Source organism: Microcaecilia unicolor, chromosome 6, assembly GCF_901765095.1.
Source record: "Microcaecilia unicolor chromosome 6, aMicUni1.1, whole genome shotgun sequence".
Classification (NCBI taxonomy): Eukaryota; Metazoa; Chordata; class Amphibia; order Gymnophiona; family Siphonopidae; genus Microcaecilia; species Microcaecilia unicolor.
The window spans coordinates 118500732-118517980 of record NC_044036.1 but is presented as its reverse complement, the minus strand read 5'-3'; the positions used below and the strand labels follow the sequence as shown (position 1 = coordinate 118517980).

Below are 17249 nucleotides of genomic sequence, written 5' to 3'. Positions count from 1 at the left end.
AGAAAGCTATGATTAAAGGAAAGAGTTTCAGGTGCATATAGGGGAGGAAGGGGACTTGATATACCTCCTTTTTGTGGTTTTTGCAACTACATTCAAAGCGGTTTTGCATATTATATCCAGGTACTTATTTTGTACCTGGAGCAGTGGAGGGTTAAGTGACTTGCCCAGACTCACAAGGAGCTGCAATGGAATGGGAATCAACCTCAGTTGCCCGAGTTCTCAGCCCACTGCACTAACCATTAAGCTACTCCTCAAAGCAGCTACAAGTATAAATGGGAGTTGGGAAATACATGTGCAGTATTTCAGTGTTAATGATTACTAGAAGGAACAAATTGCTCTTTGTGTCTAGCAGTTCTAGTGGCTGTATTAAGAGGAGATTTCACTTTTGTGTTCTGTTAATCAAGAGCTTGTCATCAGCAGCGGTTAGCAAGAAGTTAAGTGGCTTACAAGGCAGAATGCCTGATCCCCAACTGTTCTGGAACATTGAAGGAGATAGGCTTCTCTAATATTGGGGCTCCCAACCCTGATGTTTGGGAGATGAAAATCTGACATTTTGAAAGATATGATTTAATCATCCCCTTTTGGAACCAGGGCTCAGATGGTTTGGATCCCCTACTAGGAGGTTATTCCTCCTCCCTTTATTGTATGGGTTCTCAATCTCTGTTAATAAGAGGCCTGTCACAGTTCATGGTTCCGATCTTAGCTAAAAGGAATCTATATGCAAATACATCTGATGAATATTATGGAAAGCAAAGCTGTTTGCAGTATCCTAGAGTCCCTGTTTTAATACACTAGTTCATGAGGGTGACACCAGTGCAGTCTTAAGTGATTGGCAGGGGTCACTGAAGAGGAGGAATGTATAGGATGGATTGTGATTGGCTGTGAACAAAATAAGGGCTAATTTGAGAAATTTCTGCTTCAATCAGCTCCCTGAGATGGGTAGGGTACCCAATCAAACAGTACTACTGGTAATTGGTTCCCTATAAGAGTCAAGGGGAATCAGCTTGTAGGTGTGGTGTATTTCTTGAAGACAGAAAGATGAGCTCTGGTGAGTGGTTAAAAAGTAGGGCTTGAGAACTACTGGTTCTGGCTGAGCCTTAAGTAAGACATTAATATGTTTCTTTTAGTTGTGTCCATTTTTGTTTAGGGGTGTTTTGGGTCTCTTGTTGTTTAACTTTCTCTTTTTTTTTTTTTTTGGCCTCAACTCATTTTAGGACAGCATGAGTTTCAAGAGGGGGAGATTAATTTTGTTATCAAGGTAAGCTTGGAGTTTTTGGTATAAAACAGTACTGTATTATGTTCTTAACGCAAATCTTGGAAGGAAATTAGACTGAAAAAGTAGGGGGGTACTGATGTGACTTCATATATCTTACTAATTCTAGACAGCAATAATATCCTAAACAAAATTCACCATTACAATGTAAAGATCTTTATCCCAGTGGGTTGGATGATATGGGGATACAGTTAATAATGCCTTTTAAATTAGCTATGTGAGGATATAGGGATACTCTGGAAAAACTACCCCCTTAATTTTTATTTTACACCCTACATCTGGGTGCCTCCATTTAGGTGCTGCAAGTAGAGGAGTAGCCTAGTTGTTAATGCAATGGACTTTGATCCTGGGGAACTGGGTTTGATTCCCACTGTAGCTCCCTGTGAATCTAGGCAGGTTGCTTAATCCTCCACTCCAAAAATAAGTACCTGTATATAATAGGCAAACTGCCCATAGAAAGGCATGTAACTATCTTCTTTCCCTTCCATTTTCTTTTATAACAGAAGATGGCTGCCCAGCTTCTGTTGTACAATAACATTACCTGGAATTGTGCCTAATATCTAGGCATTTGCAGTTACACTATCAGCTATAGAGCTGGTGTAACCTTGGGCACCTAAATGTGGCTGAGATGTCTGTAACTCCCATGAAGTGGGAGCTGTTTCTGCTCTGCCAAGATGTATGCAATTTGAGCTATTCTACAAATACTGCTTAAGTGCTTCACTAGTGCTTAAGTATGGAAGAGCTAGTGTTCTACAAACTTTAAAAACAAGATAATCAAAGATACACAATCTGATAGAGGAACACTATTTTGAGAATGGTGAGTCTGCTGGCTCATACTTTGGTGTTTAAGATGAGAAGAGAAAAACAGAACAAATTCTAGAGGGGACGATGAGAAGGCACAGAAATGTGTAACTTCTTCTAGGAATATGCTTTGAGTTGCTGCCCCTGAGCTGGTTTGTGTCTCTGAGAGACTGGTTGGGAACTTGTTCTGATAAGCTATCTTGTAAGAGCTCTTTTGATATTTTGTACTAGTTACAAGTCCAAGTTTCCAACTTGTTACTAGTACAGCCTGTGTGTGACTGACCGGTGTTTAAATTCATTGAAAACAAACATGAACTGGAAAAGGTATGTGTTCTGTTCTCTGCTAGGCTTTGAAAGCTGTTTACTTGATTGACGGGTGTTTAAATTCATACAAAACGAATAGGCATGTGTTGTCTCAGTTCTCTAGCTGTTGGGTTTGTTTGTTTTTTTTTCCTAGGCCTTGCAAGCTGCTGTTAGTTAAATCACTTGCACCTTCCAGGGTAACATTCTTCTCATACCACTGTACAGAGAAAAAATAATTAATTTCTGCATGAACAGGGTTTTATATCTCCCTAGTGAAAGGGAGTAGTTTGAAGCTTCCTGTGGAAGCTTACAGAAATGTAAAATCTGTACAGAAGTAGTAGTGTGTTCTGCAGACTAAATTCTTGTGCACTGGAAGATATAGAACTGTGGTTATTTAAAACAGACTTGCAAGTGTTGTCTAGTGTGTGTGCTTGCAGCCTTTAGGACCATAGCTGAGATGTATAAGGGTGATTAGGGTAGGGGAGAAACCTTCCCAATTTCAAACTTGCCTATAAGAGGCTGCCTTCGTGGGGTGTAGGATACGTCTCACTGCATCTTCATGCTTGCCTTTTGATGCAGGAGTATCTTGCGGATGAACCCTTCCAGGATATTGAGAATCTCCAAGGGAAGCTGGAAAAACTGAAATGTAAGGTGCCCTCAAAGAGGGAGGCTGAATTATCAAGAACAGCACTGTTCTGTACGTGTGGCTGGGAGTAGTGTATTATTAAATGGCTAGCCATAAAACTGGATTTCTGGTTACTCTATTTACTGTTCACCATGTATTTGTAAGCAAAGTTTCTTGACCTAGCAGCATGGTAAATGTATTTGAAACTATTAGGTTTGATGTCCTTGCACCCACTTTAGCTTACTCCCACATACTGCTTTTGAGGTGACTCAGGAACTGTGGCTGACAGTTCATCTTGGCCATGTATAACTTTTTTTTTTTTTTTTTTGGGGGGGTGGGGGGTAGTAGGGAGGCAACCATCTGTAGCCCAATGTTTAGTGTAGTGGCCTGAGAACCTAGGGATCTGCAGTTCCCACTGCAACTTCATGTGATCTAACCCTCCAGGAGCTTAGGCACATAAAACATTAGATTGAGCCTACTAGGGACAAAGTGCTTGCATATCTATATATATATATAAAACTGACCCTCAACATTCTATTGGCTTCTGACGTCACTGAAGCCAAGGTTCGTATGTTCGAAGCTCTGAAGCCTCGAAAATCAGTCTCTGGGCCCCGCCCTCGCATCAAACGTTATGACGTTGAGGGCGGAGGCGGAGCAATTCACCAACATCAATGATGGGGGGGGGGGGCCACAGGAAAGCCTTGCTAGCGCCCGTTTCATTGGCTCCAGGAACGGGCCTTTTTTTACTAGTAATATATAAATTGTTTTTGTTTCACCAGAGAAAGGTGACACATCAAATGTTTACCTCTACCTCCACCAGTAATTTATTTATTGCATTTGTATCCCACATTTTCCCACCTATTTGCGGGCTCAGTGTGGCTAATGGATAAAACAGTGGAGGAAGTGGCATTTGTGCCAAAGCATCTTAAATTGCTTTGCAAAATAGCATCACCAGGCAAGATCTGAGAGAAACTGTAAGTGTCCATGTTCAATGAAGATCCAAGAGAAAAGCATAGGAAAGATGAGTTAAAAATCAAATCTCTGAGAGACCTTAAGGTTCAGACTAAAATGCTTTTATCTGCTTTTTTTTTTTTAAGGTATGTTCATGAAATATGATGCTTCAAGCAAAGGAGAAATCGGTAAAGCTACTTTATGACCCTCTTTTAAACTAACCCTTTCCTTCTTGTTGGGTGATGGGTCTTAAATGTGGGAGTGTGGTAATGGTTACCAATTACAGGTTCTTGGTGTGGATCAGACTTTAAGCTGCAGGTGTCAATTTCATATACTGGGTAGTCACTTTCAGGCAAGAATGAATCTTGCTAAACTCTGATGGCATTTGTACATGGAACCCAATAACCCTTTTAAGCACTGAAGGGCTGGTGAGTGGTCCAGCTTCCATGTCATCTTTACTTCTTCTTGCCAGGAAAACTTTCACTGGGTATCAACATTCTTGTTAATTACAGGATGCAGGAAGAGATGCCATCTTGCTGCATCCAGATCTACATAAGTACATAGCTTTAGTGTCATACAATATAAATATAAACTTAAATTTCCCACTTAATGGGAGAAGCAACTAAATCCTTATGTATGATTTGAACACCAGTGGCACATACTGTAACAACTTGCTTATCCACTCCTAGTCTAGCTGAGATCATTTTCATACTCATTTGACTTCTAATTCCTCTTCTTTTGTCCTACCTGTCTATTTGTTCCACCTACTGTCTTGCTATTTAAACATAGATTATTTTTGCTTTGGGTTAACTTCATAAAGGCAGTAAATGAATCCCAATATCTAAAGTTTGGCCATAAAGTAACTTTCCAGTTTGTTTTGTAACTTTGAGGACCCAACCCAATTGATCTTTACAGCTGTTATAGCCCTAGTGACCACCTGTATATCACCCATCAGATGTCACTTAATCTAAAGTAGAGAATTTCCCTCTCCAGAAGGACTAAGTATAGATGTGGGACTCAATTCTGCTCAGACTTCAGTATTGGTACTAGTCATCAGACGAGCAAGCTTTAAAAAGTTAGTGATTTAACCAGCAATCCATGTCTTTGTGGGTCCAGACTGGATCTGCCACCATGAGCCTTCATTCACCTATATAAGGGAGGGGTGTTTTTCTTGTCTGCTTATCAAATAACTTTTATGGTGGTAATTTATACCAACTGTTCTTAGCCAGTGGGCTTGACCTGGCCTCCATTACACTGATGCCCTAGTTTATAATCCCCTGGGGAATACTGCTTCCACACTAACCCCTGTTTACCAAGCCAAACTAGCAGTTGTCAGTGTGGTAATGCTAACATATCCGCATTGCCATGCAGCTTTGTAAACAGGGGTAAATCTAGCTGACCTGATGGAGCATAAGAGCTGAATGTAGCATAGGGATGGTAATAGCCCAGACACTATCTTGGAGCCATATCCAATTAGCAGGTTCTGTAAGTCATAAACTCTAAAATTGCTGGTCTGCCTTTACTGTTGCAGACTATGACACTCTAAGCATCATGGTACAGGAGCTAGGATTCTTCCGAACCCCTTCAGAGATGAAGAAATTGGTGCAGGAGACCACTGGAAACAGAAGCAATGTAGTCACTTTCAAGGAATTTGCTATGGTAATGCTGGGGCGACGTTCTACCATGTGCCAGCGGTAAGTAGATGTTTATACAGTCTCGGGTTGGAATAGAATTTGAGTAGATCTGGCATTTGGCTCTAGGCAGGGCTTTTTTTTGAGGGGGTACTTGGGGGTACTGAGTACCGGCACCTTTTCCACTGTCTGCTAAATTTGACCCCTGGTCTCCAAGTTTTAATGAAAAAGCTCAGGCTCTACACACCAATTCTGCCTTGTCATAGATTCTGTGAGTGGTTGCAGGGGGCCTGGCTATTGTGGGGAGGTCCCTCAGTGATCACCCCACCCCTGAAGGGTGGCCTGGCATTTGAGTACCAGCACATTTCTCACTAGATAAAACGCACTGGCTCTAGGACTGTCTTTGATGCCTCTTAGTCATCCATCTCTACTTGGTTGTAGTAACCAACTTCAGCTTCATTCAGACCATAGGCGGTCGGTGGCCCAACTGTTTGGGGAGGCTAAAGGGGGTGGGGTCAGGGGCTGTGCCAGGGGTGGGGCTTACATTCATAATTATCTTACAACACAGAAAAAAAGTAAAAAACATTTACCTTTTATTAAATTTAGATATTAGATATGTTTGTATCATGTCAAAGAATAAACTGGTTGCTCAAACTGTCAGAGCTTGATGGCTGAACAGTATAGTTGGAAGGAAAGTGTATTTCTATAGAATAGGCAGTCAGAACTTTTGGATGACACACAAGCACCAGTGCTAAGGTCCAATTTCCAGAGTGCAGAGATACCAAGGGTGTACCATCCCAATTAGTGAGATTCAAGGTTAGCCAAGTGAAAGTTGAGCTACTACTGAGAATGCTATGAGCTAACGTCCAAATTCTAATATTAGGCATATTGAAAAGTAATGCAAAACCTTTAAAAAGTCACTCAGAACCTATAAAGCAAATTGACTGTAAAATAGCCATACTGAGTCAGACCAACAGATTTAAATTTCAGAAACTGACACATTCCAATCTAAATTTAAAAAATGAATGAATATTTGAAACAAATCTGTCCGGGTAACTGGTCTACTCGTCACAACACTAGTGGTGCTGAATGGTGGGAATACTGTTGGTAACACAGATGGAGATAACACTATGCTACAGGAAACACAGGAAGAGGCTAATTAAAATATCCAGTAGTTGCAGGGAGAAATCTCTGGTAAGAGAAACAGCCTTGGTTCTGGAGCTGAATTGGCAGTTGGAGGTAGATGGTGGAAAAAAGGCTCCTTGAGACTGAGAGCTCCAACTTTATGGTCAAAGGCAAGTGCTCCAATAGGTGGTGGTCAGGTGATGTTCCAGACTACCAAGTCTTTATCCACAACCGTCTCGATTGATTTATACTCACTATGGTAGCGACAGGGTCGGGCTGGCTACCTGATCAATGACAGGACTTGCACCAGGCAATCTCTCTATGTGGTGCCCCGCTCATCCGTCGCTTCAATCAGATCTGGGAGGTGGTCGGGTGCACAACGATCCTTAGTCTCTGAATGCGCAAGTGGAACGCACACTTTTTAAATCAGGCCAGAAGTGCTGACCTTCAGAGCCGTGGTGCAGCTGTAGGCAGGAAGGAAGCAGTCTCAAATGATACAGTCGCCGGAACAAGTCAACGACCTCTCATCTCACGGCCTGCAGAAGAGCCCACTATCCGAGGGCGGGGGAATCCACGGGCCGGTCACCCTCTCCTCTCCCTCCAATCACTACCAATCAAGGGAGCAGTGGAGCACTCAGCAGGACTCGATGCTAGCCCAAGTGAGTCATGCAGACCGTGCAGGTGAGGGAGAGAGCGAGGAGAAACCACCGTGGGGTGCTGCAAAAGAGAGTGGACTGGCTAGGGAGGCTTAGCCTCCCCAAGCCTCTTATACCAGGCGCCTATGATTCAGACCTATTTTCAATGTCTTATTGAAAATACCAAGAAATATATGCAAACACTTGAAAATGAGCTCAACCCTAAAATGTATAATTATACTCTTTTAATCAAAGCATCAAACAAGTGAGCAATGGAATAAGCTAACTGTCATAACCTTTTTATTTTTTTTTTCTCTCCCCCCTCCCTCACCCCCTTCCCCAAAACAAGCATCTGCCTTGGTGACTACCTACCTTCCCTACCCAAAACAAAATGGTACAAAACACCATTAGAATGCACCTGAAAATGGTTCATCTCATCCTTAAGTGGTTCCCAATTTTGTTTTCCACTTGAGCAGTCTTATACTGGATTGCAGTTACATTCTCCATCTCATCAATGTAATGCAGCTTGTTAGACCACCACACCAAGGGCATGCCTGGCTTTCTATTGAGGAACCAAGACCAATTTAGCAGCACTCAAATAATGGTGTATCACTGTCGGCCAAAGTAAAGCCCAGTATTTCTTTAGACTTCCCACAATTCAGTATGTTCTATTCAATTAGCAGCTTGTGTACAGCACTTCTCCCTTCAAGCATGCTAACAGGATGTGAGCTAAATGTATGCATAAACAAGATCAGGCAGAACAAGCAATGTCTGGAGTACAGGGTACCAAATGGTGCACGGCTAGCTGGTCGGGAGTTCATATCTGATCAGCTGGAAAGGACTAAGAAGCTTTAGATGACAAACCTGTTGGATTATTTGTAGTAAATAATTAGCAGATCTTAGTACACACAGCTTCAGCTTTAGAAATGTTAATTTCTTTCTTCATCTCTCTCTCATTCACCCCTGAATAATTCACTGCTGAGTCACTTTAAAGTTGAAGTAACAAAACATCTGTTTACTCACAGTTTGTAGTTAGATTATAATCAGACAGGCTTATATATACATATTATTATACATTTGTCTTATCAGCTCCTTCCATGTGCTTAGATGGTAATGGATGCTCACACCACCATAGATCCTCTCAGGTTAGGAGAGATCATGAGCTCCATGTGCTGCATGTGCTGCATCTAAACCCCACAGGAAGTTGCATAGCTGTGTGACCTCTCTAAGTAATTCACATCAGAGGTCACAGAGTAATCACAGAGAAATAATAGGTGACAGGCAATGCATGTAAAATACAATTACATTCCAACAAACCCCTTCTCATGCATAACTGTCATGCAATTATTTATTCATACAAAGTCCAAGCTTTATACGCAGATTCACAAAATGTTCTCTGGGTAACGGTTTGGTCATGATGTCAGCTGTCATCTCACTGGTGTGACAATAGTGTAGACTGATGACCCCTTCTTTCGTCAACTCTCGCACGTTGTGGTATTTCGTTGCGATGTGCTTGGTGCGTGACTGAACCTTGTCATTCTGTGACAGTCGGATGCAGCTCTGATTATCTTCCATTATCTGGATTGGTCTCTTTTCAGCTATTCCGAAATCCAGCAAAGTTTTTCAATCCACATCAGTTCTCTGCACGCTTCCGATACGGCCACGTATTCAGCTTCTGTAGAAGACAAACTCACAATACTTTGTTTATGACTGGCCCATGAAATTTGTACATTTCCATACATAAACACATATCCACTTGTGGATTTATAGTTAGAATGATCCCCTGCCCAATCTGAATCACAGTAACATATTAGTTTTGGATTACTATTGGCTGAAATCTTTAATTTACAATCAATGGTACCCTTTAAATACCTTACCATCCTTTTAACTGCAGTCCAATCTGATTTGGTAGGTGAGCTGACCCTTCTGCTCAAAATTCCTACTGCATTTGCTATATCAGCCCTGTATGTGGTAGCTAGATATAAAAGCTTACCTATGGCTGATCTATATTGGATGTTATCTGGTAAAGGTTCTCTTACTGTTTCATCCTTCAGAAAATCAGTGATCATGGGAGTGCTTACAACTTGGGCATCTTGCATACCTAAACTTTCAATAAGCTCATTTATTTTCTGCTTCTGGCTTAGAAGATAAGAACCATCATTTTGTTTCTCAATTTCTATACCAAGATAGTATGACACATTACCAAGTTCTTTTATCTCAACATTGAGGTTTAAATATTTTACAATGTCCTTGTACTCTTGCTCACTTTTGCTTGCCATGAGCAGATCATCAACAAAAGCTAAAATGTATGCATATTGTCCATTTCTGCACCTAGTGTACAAACATTTATCTGCTTCACCTTGCTTAAATCCTAAATTTGTCAATATTTCATGCAATTTTTCATTCCAACATTTTTCACTTTGCTTTAATCCATAAAGACCTTTGTTTAATTTACACACTAGCTGTCTTTGTTTTGTATTTATGAAACCTGTTGGTTGTTCCATGTACAAGTCTTCAGTTATATCTCCGTGAAGAAATGCTGTTTTCACATCAATGTGTTTGACTTGCATGCCTTTTGAGACTGCAATGCTCAGAAGTGTTCTTATTGTCGTGTGTTTCACTACAGGTGCAAACACTTCATCAAAATCTTCTCCATATTTTTGAAGATATCCCTTTGCCACTAATCTGGCTTTATACCTTTCCACTTTTCCTTGTGCATTCTTTTTTAACTTGAATACCCATTTGCATCCTATAGCTTTCTTGCCAGGAGGTAATTCTGTAAGAATCCAAGTATTATTTTTATCCAATGCATCAATTTCTTCTTGTGCAGCTTTATGCCATTCAGCAGCTTCTTCTGCTGGCATTTTCTCAATCTCATCCCATGTTAAGGGCTCTTGAGCTTCTGCTGACTTTGTTAGGTAAGACAGTCTTGGGGGTGGAACACCTTTGTTTTCCCTGGATGAGCGTCTGACAACAGGTTGGTCTGACCTTTCCGCATCCTCTATATCTGAGAGTCCTTCTCCAATTGATTCCCCTTCTCCAACTGTACTGTCTTCTTCAATGATCCTTTCTGTGTCTGCTTCCTCTGCCTGTTCCTCGTTAGATACAGATGAGTTGCTTTCAGACATCTGCCTTGGTATGGCATTTATATACACTGGCATGTCTATTATGGTTCTAGTTTCATATTCTGGATGATAAGGCTCATCTGGGATAATCCAGCCTTTATCAACCCTTTTGTTTTCATCAAAATATGTAACATGTCTTATGCCAACAATGCCAGTTTTCAGATTCAAAATTCTATATCCTTTGTGTCCTGGAGTATAGCCAACTAAAATGCCCCTTTCTGTTGTGGAATCCAGCTTATGCCTTCTTTGCTTTGGTATATGAGCATATGCTGTACTTCCAAATGTTCTTATGTGTGACAGGTTTGGCTTCCTACCATGCCATGTCTCATGTGGTGTGCGCTCAGCGCCTTTAGTTGGCATTCTGTTTTGTAGGTACACTGCTGTGAGAATGGCTTCCCCCCATAGTCTTTTAGGGAGATTGCTATCTGACAGCATACATCTGGTCATTTCCACAAGTGACCTAAATTTTCTCTCTGCAACAGAATTTTGCTCTGGTGTATAAGCTACTGTTGTGATATGTTGAATGCCTTCTTGTTCTAGAAATGTGCGCATGCTTTGTGAAGTGAACTCACCACCATTGTCGGTCTGAAGAACCTTTGGTTTTCTTTCAAATTTATTGCTCACCATGGCTACGTATTTCTTCAGCATGTCTGTGACTTGACTTTTCTCTTTCAGCAAATAGGCCACACAATATCTAGAGAAATCATCCAAGAATATTAGCACAAATCTGTTATTTCCCAATGATGGGATATTAAACGGTCCACATAAGTCACTGTGTATTAAGTCCAGTACTTTATTACTCCTATTTCCTGTGTATGCAGGAAATGAGGGTCTCACACCTTTTTGAGTAACACAGTCTATGCATTTCTCCATTTTACCAGCATCTGCACTTATCTGAATGCCAGTGGCTAGTTGCTTACTGTAAAGATCCTGGATCACCTTAGAATCACGATGTCCCAGGCGGCGGTGCCAGATTTCCAGACTACATTTACCATCATTCTTCCTTACTTGCGCCATATGTGAGGCTTCACCTGAAATGCTCAGTTTATAAACATCATTATGCATAAAAGCTTCAGCATACACTTCATCATTTTTAGAGATTGTGCACTTACTGTTTTCAAAATGAATCGCAAATCCCTTCTTATCTAATGTAGATACACTAAGCATATTGCAAACTGCTTGGGGAATATACAAGACATCACTTACAGGAATTTCTTTAACTTCATTAGACACTTTGCATTTTAAGAATCCAATACCTTTTGCTTGGATCTTAGCAGTCCCTGCGTTTGCAGTTTTAAGAATACCTTCCTCTGGACACATTTCCTGAAAGAAATCCTTACAATTGGTTAAATGGCATGTGCTCCCCGAATCCAAAATCCAAGTACTTTCATTTGAATTATTATTTACCATAGTCAAAGATTTTTCTGCCATTAGAAAGCCCTTGTGTTTATCTTTGTCCTTCATACATTTCCTGGTTTGAAAATTCTTTAGTTCCATTGGCTTAGGTGAGCTAGAGGGAGTGTTTTGTGTTTCCTTACACCATTTAGATACATGTCCCTCCTTTCCACATGAGTAGCAAATCAGCTTGCCCTTGGGTGGAGTTTTCCCATAGCTCCGCCTTCCTCTGTTCTTTGCCAAGAAATTTGTTTCATTTCTCTCTGACTTGCTTTGAGAACACATCTCCTCAGAATCATTTATTATGCATTCCTGCCTTAGTTTTGATGTTGTCTGTTCAAAAGATTGCCCTTCAATGGCCTCATTTACAGACCTAAAAACATCAAACTTCTTTGATAGTGAGGTAAAAAGAAATGCTCTTTTCAATGCATCACACATGGGAATTCCTGAAAGTTCTAGCTTTTGAAATGAAGACATAAGATGCATAATGTGATCATTACATTTACTTTTATCCCTTAATTTGGTTTCATTCAACTCTGCCAGCCAAATTGGTTGCTGCTTTGCATATGTAGTTGCATACATAGTTCTCAGTTTATATAAAATGTCCTTTGGTGTATCTTTTCCCTCCACTAATATGGCTTGTTTCTCTGAGAGAGCTTCCAAAAGCATGCACTTCACATAATAGTTTGCATTGTCCCATTCAGCCATATTTTCAGCTGTTCTGTCTTGATCTAAGCATATATTTAATCTTTTTGCTCGAAGGAGACATATGAATCTTAGTTCCCACTGCCGATAATTAAACTCAGTTAATTTAGGCACCTTGAGAGAATAGAAAAATGGTGAATTTCTTCCCTCAGCCATTTTCTTAGCCTTCTGTCTGCTGTGTGGGGGGAGAGAGAGACAGACTGAATCTTTCCTTTAAAACTTAAGAGAAAAATGTGGCCTTTTTTTCTGCCTGGTAATATTTCTCTTCTTTTTCAATTCCTGGCCCTGGGCCCATAACCCTTTTGTTGGATTATTTGTAGTAAATAATTAGCAGATCTTAGTACACACAGCTTCAGCTTTAGAAATGTTAATTTCTTTCTTCATCTCTCTCTCATTCACCCCTGAATAATTCACTGCTGAGTCACTTTAAAGTTGAAGTAACAAAACATCTGTTTACTCACAGTTTGTAGTTAGATTATAATCAGACAGGCTTATATATACATATTATTATACATTTGTCTTATCAGCTCCTTCCATGTGCTTAGATGGTAATGGATGCTCACACCACCATAGATCCTCTCAGGTTAGGAGAGATCATGAGCTCCATGTGCTGCATGTGCTGCATCTAAACCCCCACAGGAAGTTGCATAGCTGTGTGACCTCTCTAAGTAATTCACATCAGAGGTCACAGAGTAATCACAGAGAAATAATAGGTGACAGGCAATGCATGTAAAATACAATTACATTCCAACAAAACCATGGGGGTGAAAGGTTTCATTTATTTTTTTATACACTTTGATAGCCAGCCAGGTTGTGGTTAAAGCCTCTTAAACTTAGCTGCTTATAATGTACCTGGCACAAAACTTACACATACTATTTCTGCTCACACAGAGGGTGCTAAACTCTGGACTGCCCAGACAAGCAGTGTTGGCAGTACTTTAGCTGCCTGTGTGGATTCTGTTGCTTGCCCCTCCACCTTCCATTTGAGGGCAGGAGGTAAAGAGAAGTCAGACTACTGTTGGCCAGCTCAGGAAGCATGTGGGCTCAGATGCCCCTCCTCCCCCCCCCCCCCCCCCCAAAAAAAAAAAAAAAAAATTGGTACTTTGCAATTTACGCAACATGAGGTAAAAAATTCTAAACCTCTCAATTCATTGCTCCACCTTGAGCAGTAATATCTTGCCCACTCATCCCAAATCCTGATGGCCAGCTTTCTGCAGTCCAAAAACACTTGTCCATAGAGATAGCTGATAGTTACTGTACATTTACTTATTTGACTGCTTCATGGTAGATCTTAAGCCAGTTGAATCTAGTTGTTCAAGTACACAGATCTTCTGGAAATAACCAGTTCATTGCATAGGATTGTATATGTATGTCTTAACTCGTACCATTTGGTAATGTTGCTGCTATTGGCCATGTTGACAGAGGCTTGACCAGATGGACCTGAGCTTCCCAAACTATGGGTCAAGATCCCAGATGGTGTCAAATCCACATTTGGAGTCGCAACCTGGGTGGTCTCTCCATAGTTTGATTTATTCTTCATCTTGGGGGTGTTGCAGAGTTTTATTGGGTCACAGCCACAAAAATTGATGAGCGCTGCATAGATTAAGTTCACTTAAGGGTTCAATGCAGAAAGCTGTGTATTAGAGCCACTGACTGCACAGCTACAAGCGTTTCACAACAAAATTACCCACTGAATGCAGTATTTGATGGGCATGCACATATAGTGCATTAAAATCGTGAGTAATCCACAACTCATGGAAATGTCTCCCTTCTATCAATGCATGAGCAGGTCGTTGCATCCCTAACACTTGCCTGAGCCACTGTACTGGAGAATGATGGTACCTGACTTGGGCAAAGAATTCTGGGATACACACCATGGGATCAGTCCAGTTGGTAGTCTGGGTAGATCAACTACATGGGGAACTACCAAATTTTTTTTTTTTTTTTTTTTTTTACTTTTCAAAGTGGCATTGCACAGGCAAGAGTGATAAGGGCTTCTGCCTCTATCAGGTAAACCATGGCAAGAGTGCCACTAGACACAGGACTTTTGTGGCGGGGGGGGGGGGGGGGGGGGGGGTTGGAGAGGAGATACCGGCAGGTCCGCCGAGAGACTGGGCCGGGCCAAGGCTGCCGCTGCAACGCTTGCCTGCTGCAACTAAGTACCTTGGCTGGCAGATCCCCAAGGCCCCGCCAACAGAAGAGATCATCCTCCAGCACTGCTCTTCTGCCACGTGATCTTCCCCTGCGGCTGCTAGTCCCCTTAGGCCTTCTGCCCTCTCTCCCTTCCATCGAGAGTTTTTACCCTCTCTGCCCCTTCCATCCACCATTTCTTTCTGCCACCCAGCCCTCTGCATTAAAAAAAAAAATCTCTCAATCGGAAGTAGTGCCTCGCGTCTGAGTGAATGAAGCAGATCGCCTCGGCCCTGCCCTGCCCTCTTCTGATGCAATCTGCTTCTTTCACCCAGATGAGGCGCTACGCTGCCGATTTAAAGACTTTTTTTTAATGCAGGGGAGGGCCTCACTGCCCCCCCCCCCCCCCCTTGGCAGCCCTGGATACCAGTATTTGTTGATATTGGGGAGGATGAAGGTCTTGGAGAGTGTCACAACACCAGGACTGACTTCTATCTAAAACTTTTTATTTATTTAAATTTTAGGGATGGGGAGATTGGAGGTCATCCTCCAATGCAGTGCTGCTAACAGCCTCTTTACCGTGTGTGTGCACTGATGCTTAACACTGCTTTTGTACTGAAGCAAAACTTTGTGCATTCAGCAGTGATTTTGTTGCCAAAACCTCTCATCCACAGCTTTCTACATTGGATCCCCCCACCAGGTATCTGTTGTTACAAATTGGTAGCACACTCAGCCTTTGCATCTGCTGTTGATTATAGAGCACAGTCCTCTTGACAATCATAGAAACAGTACCTATGGTGTACTTGTGAGATGTGCCACACACCGGATGCAGGCTAGCAAGAGTGAACATTCCCACTTATGAGTAGCAGGGCTGGTTCCAAATGTTGTGGTGCTTGTGAGACTTCTTTGTGAGCAAAGGAGCACCACCTCACTGCTATAACCCTATTCACTTATTCTTGTTAATAATCACAAGTAGCAATACAGAAATTTCTAGCTTTTTAAAGCACACTGAAGAAGTCTATTGATTTACCTCATGAGACTATATTGTAAAATGGCATCTACCATAGGGTGTCTTGTATATAATATCAAGCAAAAAAAAAATGTGAATAAGGACCATAGAAAATTAGTACACTGTGTGCATCAGCAGATACCGTGTACCGTGTTGCACTAAATGTCTTGCATACAACCTATGCATGTTGCAGCTTCTGATCACCAGAAAGAAGCTCTTTTAGCAAAATGCAAGTACTACATCTGAGATCTGTCAATTTGGGAGGCTGCAATACTCCATACCCTGGCTTAGGAGTGAGGTTCCTTACTGCCACAGTATGCATAAAACTTTGATTCCACAAGAAAGCAATTGGGGGGGGGGGGGTCTGAGTTCTTCCCACACACATATCTCTATATAAAAAGCAACACCAACGTTCTATGAAGCCTCCAGCCGGAAGTGTGAAGGGGGCGAGAGATCCGGTTTCCCTATGAGTGTCTGCCCCGCCCTCTCTGTAACACAGTCAGTGAAGGAAAACAGCAGAGCATGAAATCAAATCGCTGGCTCTGTAACAGTGAAGGACTCAGAGGGGGGAGGGGAGAGAGGGCAGGGACACACACACTCCCACATGCACACAAAAGAAAACATTGCTAGCCCCCCGTTTCATTTGCATCAGAAACGGGGCTTTTTTACTAGTCATAGAATAAAGCACTTGAGCATCTGTGGTATGAAGAATACAGCAAACCTTCATAATTGATCAGATATGTTAACTGATTAAAAAAAACATTCCTCCTATGAACACTGCTAAATCTGTGGTTTCCCCAAACCATCCTGGGGGCCTTCCTTAGCTAGTCAGCTTTTCAGAATCTCTGTAATAGTAATGCATGAACTGCCTCATTTCAATATTCATGTCTGAAGGTTCTGCTCCATTTCTAACACCCTCAATGTCTGTGTTGGTGCAGATTACCGGAATAAATTTTGCATATATATTTTGAAGTAGATGGGGAGGAGTAACTGTTCTCTAACTCTTCTGTCTTTAGGATAATGCGTTACAATGAGAACAGAAGAGAGCTCTTGAAGATGCCCTGCCTGCTAGACAAAGTTTCATATGTGAGCTTTGTAAATATAACTTTATCGAGGGGGCTTCCTTCCCCACTCGCATACTACCTACCTGCCCCACCACCTTCTCCTTACCCATCTGCCCCACCACCATCTCCTGCTGATGCTATTCCTGGGGGTGCAGTGACCTATCCTGCATGAAACCTGAGGTATGAGGAGAGGATCAAGCCACTTTTTTACTTTAAAGTTAATGTTCTGTATTACTGTAGGCACTTATTTTAAACAATAAATTGTCTTAAAGCTTCAAGTACAAACTGTCTGAAGAGTGGTTGAGTTGGAGAGCCTTGAGTGGTTTTGAGAAGGGGGTGGGGGGAGAAGCAGCCAGCCAGCCTAATGGAGAGGGTTGTGTATTAAGTTGACTTGAGGTCAGTCTGTTCTCCTCTGCTTAAATTAATCCCCATCTAGTGTCGGTAGTGACTGGGGCTAATTCAAGGGAACCTACAACT

At 41.7% G+C, this 17249-nt stretch overlaps 1 protein-coding gene across 1 annotated transcript; it reads left to right on the top strand.

Annotated features, from left to right (window-relative positions):
* The first annotated feature begins 980 nt into the window (after nt 1-980).
* On the top strand, nt 981-17007 carry LOC115472886 (allograft inflammatory factor 1-like). Its single transcript, XM_030207374.1, has 6 exons — nt 981-1048; nt 1215-1258; nt 2957-3023; nt 4100-4141; nt 5485-5647; nt 16725-17007. Exons 1-6 carry the CDS (start codon nt 1039-1041, stop codon nt 16942-16944), a joined length of 546 nt encoding a protein of 181 aa, XP_030063234.1. The 5' UTR covers nt 981-1038; the 3' UTR covers nt 16945-17007.
* The last annotated feature ends 242 nt before the right edge of the window (nt 17008-17249 follow it).